This window comes from Octopus bimaculoides, chromosome 7, assembly GCF_046866305.1.
Source record: "Octopus bimaculoides isolate indiv1 chromosome 7, ASM4686630v1, whole genome shotgun sequence".
Classification (NCBI taxonomy): domain Eukaryota; kingdom Metazoa; phylum Mollusca; class Cephalopoda; order Octopoda; family Octopodidae; genus Octopus; species Octopus bimaculoides.
Genome location: NC_142934.1, coordinates 75,535,222 through 75,554,478, shown reverse-complemented (window position 1 = coordinate 75,554,478; position 19,257 = coordinate 75,535,222). Strand labels below are relative to the sequence as shown.

Sequence of the window (19,257 nt, the reverse complement as noted above, 5' to 3'; positions counted from 1 at the left end):
TGTTTAACAGATGACACACCTAGTGGTCAACATCAGTGTATGACACTGGTGGTGGTACTCATTTGTACAGTCAATGTAAAGATGACAGTGCTAGCGGCAAACATCTGGACAGCCTATGTTAATGTACACATATCTATCACTGTTTGTAGTAGACGTGTGTACAGTCAGTGAACAGATGATACCATTGGTAGTGGTGGGCATCTCTACAATCAGTGTACATTGATACAATTAATGGTAGAGATTTGTAGTGTCAGTCAGTGTACAGTTGACACTTTCATTGGTAGAATTCCAATATTTCTACAGTACTAAAGACAGCAAGCTGGCAGAATTGTTGGCATGCTGAATGAAATGCTTTGCAGTATTTTGTTCATCTTCATGTTCTGAGTTCAAGTTCCACCGAGGCCAATTCGCCTCTGATCTTTTTGGGGGTTGATAAAATTAGTACCAGTTGAATACTTGGATCAATATAATCGATTTACCTCCTCCCCCAAAATTGTTGGCCTTGTGCCAAAATCTGAAATAATTATTACTACAGTATTTCCAATTTTAAAGTCAAACTTTAAGATATGCTATACTGTATTTTCTGGCATATAAGTGAAATTTTTCAGACCAAAATTTTCAGCCAAAAATGGTAGGTCAACTTATATACAAAGACAACTCTGGAGGGTAAAAAATTTGATGTGAAATGCAGCGGGAGTTGGAAAGATAGTGATGATGTTTGAATATTTACACTACATGTTTACACTATATACTATGCTGACTTGTATGCTGGAAAATATGGACATCTGCTGATAGCAGTGAGGACCAGAGAGAACCAATTTTTAGGAGACCAGTAAATTAGCACCAGTCATATTCTGGTATTGACATCTTTACTTTATAAGAACAATTTAAATACAAAGGAACAAGAGAGCAGAAAGCTAAAAAAGGAAAAGAAAAAGTGGCAGGGGTAAAGCAGCAGAAGATGGAGGGGTGATGGGCCACAACTCTCAGAACAAATGGGGTGTTCAGCCACACCCTCTGGTTGTAACTGCAATGGTGTTACCATGGAGAATGGCCAACAATACTTGCTGCAGCAGCCACTCACTCCACCTCATGGAGCTTATGAAGAAGTGCTGAAAAGTTCCTGGCTGGAGACCCACTTTCTAAGTTCAATAAGTGTGTGAATCTAAGAGGGGAATATGTTGACTAAAATCATAATTAACTGATCCTTCTGTATTTTCTTTTACCTAAAGCTAGGAACTTTCCAGCACCCCCTCATACATGGTTGTATGTATGCATGTATGTATGCATGTATGTATGTATGTATGTATGTATGTATGTGTGTATGTATGTATGTATACATACGAGGTGGTGCTGCAAAGGTCCTGGCATTAAGGGTATTGCGAAAGGCATGGTTGGAGGCCCAAACTTCTGAGTTCTTTTACAGGACTTAGAAAAACTAAAAGACCACTGCATTAAGTGTGTGAATCTGAGAGGGGGGATACATTGAATAAAATCATAATTAACTGATTCTTCCATATTTTCTTTTACCGAAAACCAGAAACTTTTCAGTACCCCCTCATATTTCTCCAATGGGCTACCATTCTCTATTTTGTGGAGGAAATCGGTAGTATGGGGTCCTAGAACACCTGATGTTCCAAGGGTGACTGCACAAACTGATAACAACAGCTGCCCAGGCTTCTGTATTTATTGATTTTGTTCTTCTCCACATTGATCTAAGAGTGTTTTGCAATACTAAAACTGAATAAAAGTTGAATGCTTTACACTGAAGATGGACTAGATTCATACTGAAATGTAGGATTATATCAGACATGAAAGTTATGGGCATTACAGAAGGACATTCAAACTACATATATTCATTCTTCTTTAGATTGAAATTCTTCCAGGATTGGATTGAGAAGGGTCCACCAACAACATTTTGGATTTCTGGTTTCTACTTCACTCAGTCCTTTCTCACAGGTAAGACGTTTTTTTAACATTTGTCTCCTACTTGTATCAGCAATTGGATTGTGGTCATGCTGGAGCACAGCTATGAAGAGTATAGTTGAACAAATTGACTCTAATACTTATTTTTTGAGTCTGGTGCTTATTCCCAAAGTTTTTTTGGCCAAACTACTAAGTTATGGGGATGTAAACAAACCAGCACTGGTTGTCAAGAAGTGGGAGGGGGGGGGGGGACAAACACAACGCAGAGACACACACATATATACATATGTACATACATACACATACACACTCACATACATATGATAGGCTTCCTCACAATTTTTGTCTACCTAATTCACTCACAAAGCATTAGTCAGCCCAGAGCTAAAGTAGAAAACAATAAATAAATTGCCCGAGGTGCCATGCAGGAAGACTGAATCTAAAACCATAGTGTTGCCAAGCGAGCTTCTTAACTGTGTATCCATGCCCATGCCTGTGTTGAATTTGTTCAAGTGCTTAATGATCCAATGGCTATTAAGAATAATAAAATAATATTTTATAAAATTAGTGAGAGGAGAGGCAATACATATAATCTTTGTAGGTCTTTCCAAGTTGGTGGGATTGATGTTCTGTTTGAATAGCGGTAGGGAACTGAATCCTTTGTTGCTTTATTAAAATGGAGCAGGAGGTGACCAGCCTCCTTGAGGCCCAACACTTGAAAGGGACTTGGTCACTTTGCCTCCATGAGGCCCAACGCTTGAAAGGAACTCAGTCACCTCGCTTCCATGAAGTGTGTATAAAAAAAAAAATTTTTTTTTAAATCAGCGTGTGTGCCGATTTTTCCACTGGTTTGAATGAATGTCTGAATAATGTGTCACTATCCGCTACCTACTCAGAAGGATATTTTTGCAAAGTTAAACAGAGGGAAGATATTTTCGAAACTGGACCTCTCCAATGCATAGATACAAATTAGAGTAAACGAGGAATGTCCAAAATACCTAACAGTGAATACACATAAAGGACTATATAAATATAACAGATTACCATTTGGTCTAAGGGTCACACCTGCAATTTTTCAACAGGATATGGATGCAATGTTTGCAGACTGTGAATTTGCAATTCCATACCTGGATGTTATATTAATTATAAGTGAATCTTGTGATCAGCATGTCGAGCATGTAAAATGTATTTTTGAAAAAGTAAGAGATTATGGTTTCACACTGAGTGAGGAAAAATGTGAAGTTTTCTTAAAATTAAGTATTTAGGACAAATTATCAACAGGAATGGATGACGACTGGACCCATTGAGAGCAGACACAATTAAAAATATGCCTCCTCTGACTAATATAATAACCTTACAAGCTTTTCTAGGTCTAGCAAATTATTATCAAAAATATATTCCAAATATTCATGAATTGAGAGCCCCACTAAATAATTTGTTAAAAAAGGATGTGAAATGGAATTGGTCAAATAATTGTCAAAATGCGTTTGGTGATATTAAAAAAATATTAACATTGGATTTGTTGCTAGCTCATTTTGATCCTGTAGCTTCTTATGCTTTTGAATACGGCATAGGAGCAGTAATGCTACACAAATATAAAGTGCTAATATGAAGGCAGCAGTTCATACGTCACATTCTCTGATAGTGGCAGAGAAAAACTATAGTCATATAGAGAAAGAAGCTCTAGCGATCATTTTTGCCAAGAAACACAACAAAGTATTTTAATGTGGGAGTATTTTAATTCAAGTATGGTTTATGCTAGTACCACCTGACTGGCCTTCGTGCCGGTGGCATGAAAAAAGCACCCACTACACTCTCAGAGTGGTTGGTGTTAGGAAGGGCATCCAGCTGTAAAAACGTTGCCAGATCAGATTGGAGCCTGGTGCAGCCTTCTGGCTTGCCAGTCCTTTGTCAAACTGTCCAACCCATGCCAATATGGAAAGCGGACGTTAAACGACAATGATGATGATTATTATTATCATTATCATCATTATTATTATTATTATTATTATTATTATTATTATTATATCAAAAAGAGAGATAAATTAGCTATCAAAATTTCAAGGTGTTTAAATAAAAATTTCTGTGTAAATGAGTTTAAAACCATTTTTCACTAATTGCTTTTGGCAGGAGTGTCTCAGAATTTTGCCAGAAAATACACCATCCCTATTGACCAAATCAGTTTTGAGTTTGAAGTAACCCCTATAGAAAAACAAATGACAGAAAATCCAGTGGATGGTGCTTACATTAATGTAAGTATATTTGGACTTCATGAAGTCTCTTTTATATTTCAAATTCCAGTTGAATAAATAGAGATATTTCTACAAAAAAACCTATTGTACTGGTTAAATAATACAATTCTACTTATTTAAAGAAATTATTTATCCATTCAACCAGTGTTAAGCACCCATTCTTTTAGTTCATTACCAATATGTCTGTGTATATTACTAATATATATTCATTTATATATATATATATACATATATATATATATATATATATATAATAATTTTCCCAGAGGATGTAGCAACCGTTACCAATATAGCATAAGAACTTACCTTAGGAGATCATTAACTAGATTCCTTAAGGGTCGTTCTCACAGTTTATATTTATATTATAAGGTTTTTAAACTTTTAAATTTTCATATTCAAAAGAGACAGAGACTTCAAATTCGATATATCGATTTATTCACCACTCTATGTTAACATTTCTGTGCCAAACTTATCCAGTGACTGGTCCATTGGATTTAGATATTTGGCACTTCTTCAGGAGTGGTTACCATTCGAACAAAACACGAAAAAACACATACATAACTATCATTAGATCCTTAGAATCTCGTTAGATTTCATCTTTGTTATTATAGGGGAGATAACTCCTTAATTTTCTATTTTCTATTTTTATGTATGTGCAATTATGCATATATGGATGAGTGCATATAAGTGTGTGTGTGTGTGTGTGTATATATATATATATATGTGTATGTATATATATATATATATGTATATGTGTATATGTATGTATATGTACATGTGTATGTATATGTGTATGTGTGTTGTATTTGTATATATGTATGTATATATGTATATATATATATATATATATATATATATATATATATATATGTGTGTGTGTATGTACGTATATGTGTATACATATGTATATGTATGTGTATATGTGTGTGTGTATGTATATATGGATAGGTATACGGGTAAAGTGTATGTATGCATATGTATACGGGTAATATAGTATAGTAAAGAGAAATAAACAAAATAATTAATTAATCTAGTGGAAATCCACAGGAGAGCAATAAAAATAGAAAATTAAGGAGTTATCTCCCCTATAATAAAGACGAAAGCTAACGAGATCCTAAAGACTTAATAATAGTTATGTATGTGTTTTTTCGTGTTTTGTTCGAATGGTAACCACTCCTGAAGAAGTGCCAAATGTCTAAATCCAATGGACCAGTCACTGGATAAGTTTGGCACAGAAATGTTAACATAGAGTGGTGAATAAATCGATATATCGAATTTGAGGTCTCTGTCTCTTTTGAATATGAAAATTTAAAAGTTTAAAAACCTTATAATATATATATATTCTTCACAAGTTAGTAAACAGATCGTTGCTATTTGTCTCGATCCAGTGTCATCTTGGTTATCTCTATGATCCAGCGATAGAATATTGTATAGACTTCTGTGATTCAACTTCAGATTTTCTTTTTGATAGATTTTTTTTCTTTAGATATTTTTTATTCCTCAATCTAATTATAAATTCTTTTTGAATGTAAATATGAAAACAAACAAACAAAAAACCATATATCAAAGACTTTTAGAATGTAATATTTCTTCAGAAATTACACTCTCAATGAAATTGTTTTTTCATACTTTTGTAAATTCTTATTCTGTGAATGGTATTTTCTGAAGATAATTTTATCAAAGACTAATAATTATATTAAAATAAAAATTGTAAAAAACTTTTTAAATTGGGTTTTAGTTCTACTTTACAGTTGGTAACAAAGAATATTTTGAAATCGAATTGTAATTTGGGGTTGGTAAGCTGTATTTAATCCAGGAATTATCATGGCATTTAAATATCTGTAATTTGTTCTTGGTGTGCAATGATAGATGCTAATTGATAAAATGGTAAATGTAAACTGAAGCTATCATAGTTACTCATGTATAATACATGTCTGTATAATGTGTATCTCTACTTATGGCTATCAAATCCTGGGAAAATAGCTCATGTATAGTATATATATATATATATACACACACACACATATATATATATATATATATATGTATATGTATGTATGAATGTGTATGTCTATATATATATATATACATATATGTATGCATGAATGTGTGTGTATATATCTATCTATATATATATATATATATATAAAAATGAAAACGTTTGAAGAGAAATATGTTATGAAATATGTCACAATATTTGTAATAGGGTATGTTCCTACCACAAAAACTGTTGGCTACTGTGTGAGGGATGGTGGTGGTGTTGAAATGAGAGTGATGCTATCTTTTATTTTATAATATAATTCACCATCACTATCTTGAGAAGTAAAGAACTTATTGAAAATTGTTTGATGTTTATGGCACATCATCTTTGTACTGCTCATTGTAGACACTGAGCTCATTGTAATTTCCTCTTGTAATTCTTATGTTCACAATTAAGATTGTCATCAACAAAAACTTGCTATCCTTTCTTTATATGTGTTGACACTTTAGCAATATTGTTTGTAGTTCATTTATGTGGAGATTTTGGAATTTCTGTATTCTCAGCTTGCTTTTGTTCTAACAGCATCAGTTTCTTGTTAGGTACACTATGTAGGACACTAAAAACTCAACCACATCATCTTCTATGACTTATCCAAACCCTTCATCATTTTCAAGTATCACATCTTTCCAAATTTGATATAGATGTTCAGCTTATGGAAAAGTTGGAAGATCATGGACACAGTTTGGCCATATATTTTTTTGAAGCATCTTTCAAACTTGAGGGTTTCATTTTCAAAACATCCATGTTGAATTTCTTCTAGAAATCTCTAACTATGTGTTTATCTCTATGTCAGTTGCTTTCTTAAGTTGGTTGAACATTCTTTTCAGGTAATATGCCTTGAAATTAGCTATCACAAAAGTTATATTCCTGGGGATATATTCTATTCTCACATTATCAGAAAACTTAATGCACTGTCTAAAATGATAATAATTTGTTGGGAATGTTATGTTTGACACTGTACCTTTCTGCTGCAGAACTAAAAATATTTGTAAACTACTCTTCGAAAAAACTCTTAATTATTTATGCTTTTTTATTTGAATGCCAAAGTAGAGATTAAACTTTGCATAACACTTTGTGAGGGCTTTAGTTTTATAGTCTCCAGCATCATTTTTCCCTCGGAAGAAGCATCAGATGATTATTTAGAAGCTTAAAAAGCTTGATTTTTTTACTAAAAAAACATAAGTTATAGAATGGCATGCACTTCCAGAAAAGTGCAGTTTCATCAACATTGTATACTTACCCTAGTGTGTAGCCTTCTTCAGCAATCATTTTCTTTAGCCGCTCAGGATAATTAGTTGCAGCTTCTGTATCAGCACAGAGAGCTTCACCATTTTTATGTTGTACAACTTCTTGCATGTCTTAAACCTTTCAGACCAATTTTTTGACTAGACAGAAAAAACTTTTCAATAGAAATTCCAATTTCCTTTTCTTGAAAATCATCATACAGACTTTTAGCATTTCTTAAATACCATCTGTCTATCTGCACAATAAGTTTCTTTCAATATACAAGTTTTTTTTTTTTTTTCAGTCTATCAAATCCACTCAATTGGCTCAGGGCAATAGTACGAGATACTTGCTCAGGGGGCTTGGAAATGGGATTGAATCACAAACCACTTGTTTGTGAAGAAAACTTCTTAATCTCACAAGTATAGCTGTGCCAAGCTAAGACCTCCAAAAGAATAAAATCATTCTATTTACTGTAGAAGAACCTATTTATAAAAAATTCTTTTCAGTTTTAGGATTGAAAGACACTAGAAAAACTATGTCCGCCTTCCATGCTGGCATGAGTGGGACGGTTTGACAAGAGCTGGCCAGGCAGAAGCCTGCACCAGACTTCTGTAACTGTTCTAGCAAGATTTTTATAGCTGAATGCCTTTCCCAACACCAACCACTCAGCAAAGATAGTGTCAATTGCATATTATGAAGAAAACTTTGTTACAGGAATATAAGTTTTGAATTGTCAAGACTAGCAGTGAATAAGGAAAACTAGGATATGAATCCAACTTGTTACTAGTTTGATCTGATTATACTGTGAATTGTGGGGACTGATTTTGTTTGTAAATCTAAAACTGATTTTATGATTCTCCTTAGAAGCATGAGTTTTTGGAGTGTATGTAAAATTGGTAAGCCTTGAAAGTAAATAATTTTCACTTGTACTCAAACATGAATAACAAAGACAAGATATTGCTTTATGGCACAGTTACTTAATACCCTGTCCTTGCAGTTTCATTGTTCAATTACTTAATATCTAATTGATCTAAAAAAAAAAAAAAAAATGAAAATTTTTAATGTAACATTTAGTTAATTTTCGGATAGTTATTCACTAGATTTATAGGTGCAGGCATGGCTGTATGTATGGTTAAGAAGCTTGCTTCCTGACTATGTGGTCTTGGGTTCAATCTCAGTAAGTAATACCTTGGGCAAGTGTTTTCTATATCTTCAGGCCAATCAAAACCTTGTGAGAGAAGTTGGGGAGAAGTCAGGGGATGCTGAAAAGTTCATGGATTTGGATAGAAGAAAATACAGGCGGATCAGTTAATTATGATTCTATTGAACATATTCCCCTTTGAGATTCACACACTTTTGTACACACACTATTGCAGCAGTCCTTCGGTTTTTCTAAGCCTTGTAAAAGAACTCAAAAGGTTGGGTTTCCAACCAGGCCTTTCACAAAACCCTTAATGCCAGGAACTTTTCAGCATCCCCTCGTATATGTATATGTGTGTGTGTGTTTGTGTGAATACTTGTCTTGTCATTGTTTCATGGTTGTCAACAAACTGCATCATCACAAAAGTGATGTTGTTCATTTCAGTCTTCTATGGAAAATGTTATCTTGCCTAGATACAAATGAGGATTGGTGACAGGTAACGTCTGACCATAGAAAATCTTCCTCAACAAAATTCTGTTTGACCCATACAAGCATGAAAAAGCAGACATTAAATGATGATAACAGTGATAATCATTTTTACAAAGAAGCCATTCTATGTAGTTGGTCAATGAGCTAGAAATAGCAACCAAATCTCCTTTATATCACACTTTATATTTCAATATAGCAAGGAGATTCTGGATAATGTAGTCCTGAATTTGATATGTTTATAAATAAGACAGGATTGTCATACCTGGAGCACCTTTGACCAAATGTTGTCTTTACCAAGACTGATGTGGGCTAAACAAAACTCGATTCTTACCGACTAATTTTACTTCCTGATAATTTTCTCTAATTTTGTTCTTGTCTCTTTTTGGCTCATCTTCATTTTCACTTAAGCAGCCCCACTGAAAATAATCAGTTCTTTTTATCTGATTTGGTTTAACTGCATTGTTTGTATCATTATCAACAGCATTACCATGGACATTTTTGTTTTGTTGCCAATTCTTCACAAGTTAGTAAACAGATCGTTGCTATTTGTCTCGATCCAGTGTCATCTTGGTTATCTCTATGATCCAGTGATAGAATATTGTATAGACTTCTGTGATTCAACTTCAGATTTTCTTCTTGATAGATTTTTTTTCTTTAGATATTTTTTATTCCTCAATCTAATTATAAATTCTTTTTGAATGTAAATATGAAAACAAACAAACAAAAAACCATATATCAAAGACTTTTAGAATGTAATATTTCTTCAGAAATTACACTCTCAATGAAATTGTTTTTTCATACTTTTGTAAATTCTTATTCTGTGAATGGTATTTTCTGAAGATAATTTTATCAAAGACTAATAATTATATTAAAATAAAAATTGTAAAAAACTTTTTAAATTGGGTTTTAGTTCTACTTTACAGTTGGTAACAAAGAATATTTTGAAATCGAATTGTAATTTGGGGTTGGTAAGCTGTATTTAATCCAGGAATTATCATGGCATTTAAATATCTGTAATTTGTTCTTGGTGTGCAATGATAGATGCTAATTGATAAAATGGTAAATGTAAACTGAAGCTATCATAGTTACTCATGTATAATACATGTCTGTATAATGTGTATCTCTACTTATGGCTATCAAATCCTGGGAAAATAGCTCATGTATAGTATACATATACTTTCTTTGGGTTTTTGGTGCATGGTTAGGTGGTAAGAAGCTTGCTTTCCAACCACATGGTTTTAGATTCTGTCCCACCACGTGACACCTTGGGCAAGTGTCTCCTACTATAGCCCCAAGCTGACCAAAGCTTTGTGAGTGAATTTGTTTGATGGAAACTGAAATAAGGCCATTGTAGAGACAAGTTACTTGAAGCATATGACGTGGACAGAGACTTAGAGACTTAGAGACAAGTTACTTGAAGCATATGACGAAATAGAAGGGGATATAGCATCATACAACGTGGAAGACAATTGGAGATTTCTGCAGGACAACCTGTTGAGAGCCACCGACCAGATCTGTGGCTGGTGTAAAGTCCCCACTCGACCCAGAGTAATGTGGTGGTGGAACAAGGAGGTAGACAGGGCTATTAGACAAAAGAAACAGGCTTGGAAGGACTGCAAGAACGGTGGTAGCAGGGAATTGTACCAATCTGCCAGAAGGGAAACTAGGCGACAGGTTTATTGAGCCAGAGAGGAAGCAGATAAGAAAAGATTTGCCAATGTTCTGCGCCATGAGGACCAAAGACTCGAGGTATTTCATGTTGCAAGACAGTGTAGGAGAGAGAATAGTGATGTCATAGGAGAGAAATGTGTTCGCATGGATGATGGTATGCTTGCACTAAATGAGGCTGCAAAGAAAGAGGTCTGGAGATTCCACTACGATAGATTGCTTAATAAAGAGAATGAATGGGAGAAAGAGAGCCTGACATATGTCGACCCAATAGAGGGACCAGCTATCCGAGTTGACAGTTCCAGGGTAGATAAAGCAATTAAGAGTATGAAGACAGGGAAAGCCCCCGGCCCATCAGGAATCACTGCAGAGATGCTCAAAATATCTGGCAGTGTTGGCTACAGCCTAGTCACCTGTATTACGAACCAGGTGATACACGAAGGAGTCATACCCAATGACTGGTGTAGCAGCACCATAGTAAACTGCTACAAAGGTAAAGGTGATGCATTAGATACAAATAATTACAGAGGCATCAAACTGTTAGATCAGGTTATGAAAGTTACGGAGAGGGTCATAGCCCAACTAATTAGGGAGTGAATCAATTTAGATGAGATGCAGTTTGGGTTCATGCCAGGTAAAAGCACCACTGATGCCATATTTCTAGTGAGACAGCTGCAGGAGAAATACCTAGCCAAGGATAAACCTCTGTACCTAGCCTTCGTTGACATGGAGAAAGCCTTTGACAGAGTCCCCCGATCCCTTATCTGGTGGTCAATGAGGAAACTTGGGATAGAAGAATGGTTAGTGAGAGCTGTGCGAGCCATGTACAGAGATGCTGCCAGTAAGGTGAGGGTTGGAAATGAGTACAGTAATGAATTCTGGGTAGAGGTAGGGGTCCACCAAGGTTCAGTCCTTAGCCCCCTCCTATTTATCATAGTCCTCCAGGCGATCACAGAGGAATTCAAGACAGGATGCCCCTGGGAGCTCCTCTGTGCTGATGACCTTGCACTAATTGCGGAGTCACTATCAGAACTAGAGGAGAAGTTTCAGGTGTGGAAGCAAGGACTAGAATCGAAGGGCCTTAGAGTCAACCTAGCTAAAACCAAAAGCCTAATAAGTAGGAAGGTAGATAAAACACAAACCCCTTCAGGTAGATGGCCCTACTCAGTATGTAGAAAAGGAGTAGGTAGTAACTCTATAAGATGTACCCGGTGCAAGCTATGGACACATAAGAGGTGCAGCAATATCAAAGGCAGGTTAACTAGGAAGTTAGTTTTTGTATGTGGCAGATGTTCAATAAACACTATAAACACTGTAATAAACACTGTAAACAAACAGGAAACAACTTCTATCTCATTCCAGGGTGAAAAACTAGAGGTAGTCAATAGCTTCCGCTATCTGGGTGACCAAATTAGTAGTGGGGGTGGGTGCACTGAAAGTGTAGCTGCTAGAATAAGAATAGCCTGGGCAAAGTTTAGAGAGCTCTTACCTCTGCTGGCGACAAAGGGACTCTCACTGAGAGTAAAAGGCAGACTGTATGACGCATGTGTACAAACAGCCATGCTACATGGCAGTGAAACATGGGCTGTAACTGCTGAGGACATGCGTAAGCTCGCAAGGAATGAAGCCAGTATTCTCCATTGGATGTGTAATGTCAGTGTGCATACCCGTCAGAGTGTAAGTATCTTGAGAGAAAAGCTGAACATAAGAAGCATCAGTTGTGGTGTGCAAGAGAGACGATTGCCTGGCATGGACATGTGGTGAGAATCGATGAGGATAGCTGCGTGAAAAAGTGCCACACCCTAACAGTTGAGGGAACCCGTGGAAGAGGTAGGCCCAGGAATACCTGGGCTGAGGTGGTTAGGCAAGACCTTCGAACATTGGGCCTCACCGAGGCAATTTCTACTGACCGAGACCTTTGGGAATGTGCAGTGCGTGAGAAGACCAAGCAAGCCAAGTGAGATCGTTTCCAGTGACCCTGGACTGGCTCTTGTGCGGGTGGCACATGAGATGCAACATTCTGAGCATGACCATTGCCAGTACCGCCTGACTGGCCTTCATAGGATTTTCGAGCGAGATCGTTGCCAGTGCCCCTGGACTGGCTCTTGTGCGGGTGGCACATAAGACACCATTTTGAGCGTGGCCGTTGCCAGTACCACGTGACTGGCACTCGTGTGGGTGACACGTAAAAGCACCCACTACACTCTCTGAGTGGTTGGCGTTTGGAAGGGCATCCAGCTGTAGAAACTCTGCCAAATTAGATTGGAGCCTGGTGTTGCCATCCGGTTTCACCAGCCCTCAGTCAAATCGTCCAACCCATGCTAGCATGGAAAGCGGACATTAAACGATGATGATGATGGTATATATATATATTTATATCTATATATATATATATATATATATACCCATACACATGCATACACACATATACACTCACACACACACACACACACACACACACACACACACACACATATATATATATATATATATACACATATCTGTATATACATATATATATATTCATACATATATATATACGTACATATATATATATACACATATATACACATATACATATATATATATACATATATACACATATATATACTTCTATATACATATACACACACACATATATATGGATACATATATATATAACAAAAGACAAAGATTGGTGTGTAAACAACAAACAGATGTTTAACACTCAGGAAGTGAGAAAGTCTTTTATGCCTCAAGCCTATGCTCTTCGACAGAAAGGAGCACAGAAATAAACAGGGAGAGAAAATAGGAAAAGGTTTAGTGGCTAGCGATATGAACAGATGTGTGTGTGTGTGTGTGTGTATATATATATATATATATATATATATATATATATATATATATTATTTTGTTTAAAAGAGTTCCAACACTGTCTGTTTTTTATGTTTTATTTATATTCCTGCAGAACCAATGTGGGGTATAGAATATGGAATATACAATATATAATATAAAATAAAATAAAATAAAAATGGATGGCACCATGAAATAAAGTATTGAATGTAGATGAAATATTGAGTGTTCAATATAAAGGATCAAATATATAAATATATATATGTATATATATATATATATGTATATATGTATGTATGTATGTATACAGACGCAGGAGTGGCTGCTGTGGTAAGTAGCTTGCTTACCAGCCACATGGTTCCGGGTTCATTCCCACTGCATGGCACCTTGGGCAAGTGTCTTCTACTATAGCCTTGGCCCGACCAAAGCCCTTGTGAGTGGATTTGGTAGACGGAAACTGAAAGAAGCTTGTCGTATATATGTATGATATATATATATATATATATATATTATTCAAAAATAGGGTAAAAAATCATATATTAATTAATATCGATTAATTACCAGGAAGCTAGCACATTTAAAGAATCAAAGAGATTCAGAAACAGTATCTGCAATCTCAGGGGATTAAAGTACATTTTTATATATAACGTCGACCACTAACGTGGACATTCAATGTGCTAGAAATAGATCACAAGATGTGATCAATTTCTAGCACATTGAATGTTCACGTTAGTGGTCAACGTTATATATATATATATATATATATATATATATATACACACATATGCTTTTGGTGTCAATGGTTTTGTTATACGGTGCCTAGTTTTACAATCCTGTAAATAATAATAAAGGTATTTATATAAGCTTAAAGTTTATTGCGATCTCTATGCAATGACTAAGGAAAATAGTTTAATAATGGGGCATGTAAGCCTTCGACAGAGAAAAGTAGGCTTTCCTATTTGCATGGGACACAAACGCACAACTCTTTGTTAACGGGACAAAGTGTTACCATTACATGGATGGGAAAGGCTCCTTTTTTTTGTGTTGAGGGCTTATATGCCCCATTATTAAACTATTTTCCTTAGTTATCTTTATAAGCTTTAAGGTTATATAAATGTTATATATATGAATAATTGAATGCACTCCCCAAATGACAACTGAATCATTCAAGTTTCATCATCATCATCGTTTAACGTCCGCTTTCCATGCTAGCATGGGTTGGACGATTTGACTGAGGACTGGTGAAACCGGATGGCAACACCAGGCTCCAGTCTGATTTAGCAGAGTTTCTACAGCTGGATGCCCTTCCTAACGCCAACCACTCAGAGAGTGTAGTGGGTGCTTTTACGTGTCACCCGCACGAAAACGGCCACGCTCGAAATGGTGTCTTTTATGTGCCACCCGCACAAGCCAGTCCAGGGGCACTGGCAACGATCTCGCTCGAAAATCCTACAGGAGCCAGTCAGGCGGTACTGGCAACGGCCACGCTCAAAATGGTGCATCTCATGTGCCACCCGCACAAGAACCAGTCCAGGGGCACTGGCAACGATCTTACTTGGCTTGCCGGGTCTTCTCACGCACAGCCCATTTCCAAAGGTCTCGGTCCGTAGTCATCGCCTCGGTGAGGCCCAATGTACGAAGGTCTTGCCTCACCACCTCAGCCCAGGTCTTCCTGGGCCTACCCCTTCCACGGGTTCCCTCAACTGTTAGGGTGTGGCACTTTTTCACGCAGCTATCCTCCTCCATTCTCACCACATGTCCATACCAGCGCAATCGTCTCTCTTGCACGCCACAACTGATGCTTCTAATGTTCAGCTTTTTTCTCAAGATACTTACACTCTGACGGGTATTCACATTGACATTACACATCCAACGGAGCATACTGGCTTCATTCCTTGCGAGCTTACGTATGTCCTCAGCAGTTACAGCCCATGTTTCACTGCCATGTAGCATGGTTGTTCGTACGCATGCGTCATACAGTCTGCCTTTTACTCTGAGTGAGAGTCCCTTTGTCACCAGCAGGGGTAAGAGCTCTCTAAACTTTGCCCAGGCTATTCTTATTCTAGCAGCTACACTTTCAGCGCACCCACCCCCACTACTAACTTGGTCGCCCAGATAGCGGAAGCTATCGACTACCTCTAGTTTTTCACCCTGGAATGAGATAGAAGTTGTTTCCTGTTTGTTTGCAGTCTTTATTGCACCTGAACATCTGCCACAAACAAAAACTAACTTGCTAGTTAACCTGCCTTTGATGTTGCTGCACCTCTTATGTGTCCATAGCTTGCACCGGGTACATCTTATAGAGTTACTACCTACTCCTTTTCTACATACTGAGCAGGGCCATCTACCTGAAGGGGTTTGTGTTTTATCTACCTTCCTACTTATTAGGATTTTGGTTTTAGCTAGGTTGACTCTAAGGCCCTTCAATTCTAGACCTTGCTTCCACACCTGAAACTTCTCCTCTAGTTCTGATAGTGACTCCGCAATTAGGGAAAGGTCATCAGCATAGAGGAGCTCCCAGGGGCAACCTGTCTTGAACTCCTCTGTGATTGCCTGGAGGACTATGGTAAATAATAGGGGGCTGAGGACGGAACCTTGGTGGACCCCTACCTCTACCCGGAATTCATTGCTGTACTCATTTCCAACCCTCACCTTACTGGCAGCATCTCTGTACATGGCTCGCACAGCTCTCACTAGCCATTCTTCTATCCCAAGTTTCCTCATTGACCACCAGATAAGGGATCGGGGGACCCTGTCAAAGGCTTTCTCCATGTCAACGAAAGCCAGGTACAGAGGTTTATCCTTAGCTAGGTATTTCTCTTGCAACTGTCTCACTAGAAATAAGGCATCAGTAGTGCTTTTACCTGGCACGAACCCAAACTGCATCTCATCTAAATTGATTCGCTCCCTAATTAGTTGGGCTATGACCCTCTCTGTAACTTTCATAACCTGATCTAACAGCTTGATGCCTCTGTAATTATTTGTATCTAAAGCGTCCCCTTTACCTTTGTAGCAGTTGACTATGATACTGCTACACCAGTCATAGGGTATGACTCCTTCGTGTATCACCTGGTTCGTAATACGGGTGACTAGGCTATAGCCAACACTGCCAGATATTTTGAGCATCTCTGCAGTGATTCCTGATGGGCCGGGGGCTTTCCCGGTCTTCATACTCTTAATTGCTTTATCTACCCTGGTACTATCAACTCGGATAGCTGGTCCCTCTATTGGGTCGACATAAGGCAGGCTCTCTTTCTCCCATTCATTCTCTTTATTAAGCAATCTATCGTAGTGGCATCTCCAGACCTCTTTCTTTGCATCCTCATTTAATGCAAGCGTACCATCATCCATGCGAACACATTTCTCTCCTACAACATCACTATTCTCTCTCCTACACTGTCTTGCAACACGAAATACCTCGAGTCTTTGGTCCTCACGGCGCAGAACATTGGCAAATCTTTCCTTATCTGCTTCCCCTCTGGCTAAATAAACCTGTCGCCTAGCCTCCCTTCTGGCACATTGGTACAATTTCCTGCTACCACCGTTCTTCCAGTCCTTCCAAGCCTGTTTCTTTTGTCTAATGTTTCTTTTGTCTAATGTTTCTTTTGTCTAATGTTTCTTTTGTCTAATGTTTCTTTTGTCTAATGTTTCTTAAGCATATTAAACTCCTATTGTCACTTGTACATATAGGTTAGCCATATCCTGTAATGTAATACAAAGAGTACAGCAATAATAAGAGAAAAGAACATGGGCATTAATTTGGTGTCAAGTCAATGCCCATGTTTTTTCTCTCCCATGCGCAGGAGTGGCTGTGTGGTAAGTAGCTTGCTTACCAACCACATGATTCCGGGTTCATTCCCACTGCATGGCACCTTGGGCAAGTGTCTTCTACTATAGCCTTGGCCCGACCAAAGCCCTTGTGAGTGGATTTGGTAGACGGAAACTGAAAGAAGCTTGTCGTATATATGTATGATATATATATATATATATATATTATTCAAAAATAGGGTAAAAAATCATATATTAATTAATATCGATTAATTACCAGGAAGCTAGCACATTTAAAGAATCAAAGAGATTCAGAAACAGTATCTGCAATCTCAGGGGATTAAAGTACATTTTTATATATAACGTTGACCACTAACGTGGACATTCAATGTGCTAGAAATAGATCACAAGATATGATCAATTTCTAGCACATTGAATGTTCACGTTAGTGGTCAACGTTATATATATATATATATATATGTATATATATATATATATATATATATATATATATATACACATATGCTTTTGGTGTCAATGGTTTTGTTATACGGTGCCGAGTTTTACAATCCTGTAAATAATAATAAAGGTATTTATATAAGCTTAAAGTTTATTGCGATCTCTATGCAATGACTAAGGAAAATAGTTTAATAATGGGGCATGTAAGCCTTCGACAGAGAAAAGTAGGCTTTCCTATTTGCATGGGACACAAACGCACAACTCTTTGTTAACGGGACAAAGTGTTACCATTACATGGATGGGAAAGGCTCCTATTTTTTTTTGTTGAGGGCTTATATGCCCCATTATTAAACTATTTTCCTTAGTTATCTTTATAAGCTTTAAGGTTATATAAATGTTATATATATGAATAATTGAATGCACTCACCACATGACAACTGAATCATTCAAGTTTCAACCTTAATATTAAGCATATTAAACTCCTATTGTCACTTGTACATATAGGTTAGCCATATCCTGTAATGTAATACAAAGAGTACAGCAATAATAAGAGAAAAGAACATGGGCATTAATTTGGTGTCAAGTCAATGCCCATGTTTTTTCTCTCCCATGCGCAGGAGTGGCTGTGTGGTAAGTAGCTTGCTTACCAACCACATGATTCCGGGTTCATTCCCACTGCATGGCATCTTGGGTAAGTGTCTTCTACTATAGCCTCAGGCCGACCAAAGCCCTTGTGAGTGGATTTGGTAGACGGAAACTGAAAGAAGCCTGTTGTATATATGTATATATATATATATGTGTATGTGTTTGTGTGTCTGTGTTTGTCCCCCCAACATCGCTTGACAACCGATGGTGGTGTGTTTACGTCCCCGTAACTTAGCGGTTCGGCAAAAAGAGACCGATAGAATAAGTACTAGGCATCCAAAGAATAAGTCCTGGGGTCGATTTACTCGACTAAAAGGCGGTGCTCCAGCATGGCCACAGTCAAATGACTGAAACAAGTAAAAAAAAAAATATGTATATAATGTGTGTGTTTGTGTGTGTGTGTAAAATGTTACATATAACTCTATCTATATAATTTTCTTCCTAGGGTTTGTTTTTAGAAGGAGCATGTTGGAACCGGAGCACTTCATTCATTGCAGAATCTTTACCCAAGATTTTGTTTGATCCGCTACCAGTTGTATCCTTTATGGTGTTTGCAATAATATTGTCACAACAAGTCAAACACATTACCTCTCTCACACTCCTCTGCTGGCATTTCTCATTCATGAAATTTATCATTTTTGTTCTAGTCTGAAAAATCATCCTTAGCATTGTTTATTCTCTCTTTTTTATTTTTATTTATGCGCCCTTTCAAAGCCTAGCCAGGTTTGTGGGCCTGGTTTCCCGGTTTCTATGGTGTATGTGCTCCCCGCCCCCTCCAGCTGGATGGGATGTCAGTCCATCGCAGCATT

The 19,257-nt window shown here is 37.1% G+C and overlaps 1 protein-coding gene across 5 annotated transcripts in view; it reads left to right on the top strand.

Moving 5' to 3' along the window:
- Positions 1–19,257, top strand: part of LOC106876428 (dynein axonemal heavy chain 3) — a 247,804-nt gene that overhangs the window by 220,656 nt on the left and 7,891 nt on the right. For 3 of the 5 annotated variants that reach the window (XM_089355522.1, XM_089355524.1, XM_089355523.1), the window contains 3 exons: positions 1,871–1,959; positions 4,057–4,178; positions 18,894–18,983. In XM_089355522.1, the coding sequence (XP_089211648.1) occupies positions 1,871–1,959; positions 4,057–4,178; positions 18,894–18,983 (301 nt within the window). The remainder of the gene's footprint in view (positions 1–1,870; positions 1,960–4,056; positions 4,179–18,893; positions 18,984–19,257) is intronic. The other 2 variants (XM_089355526.1, XM_089355525.1) reach the window with 1 other exon arrangement.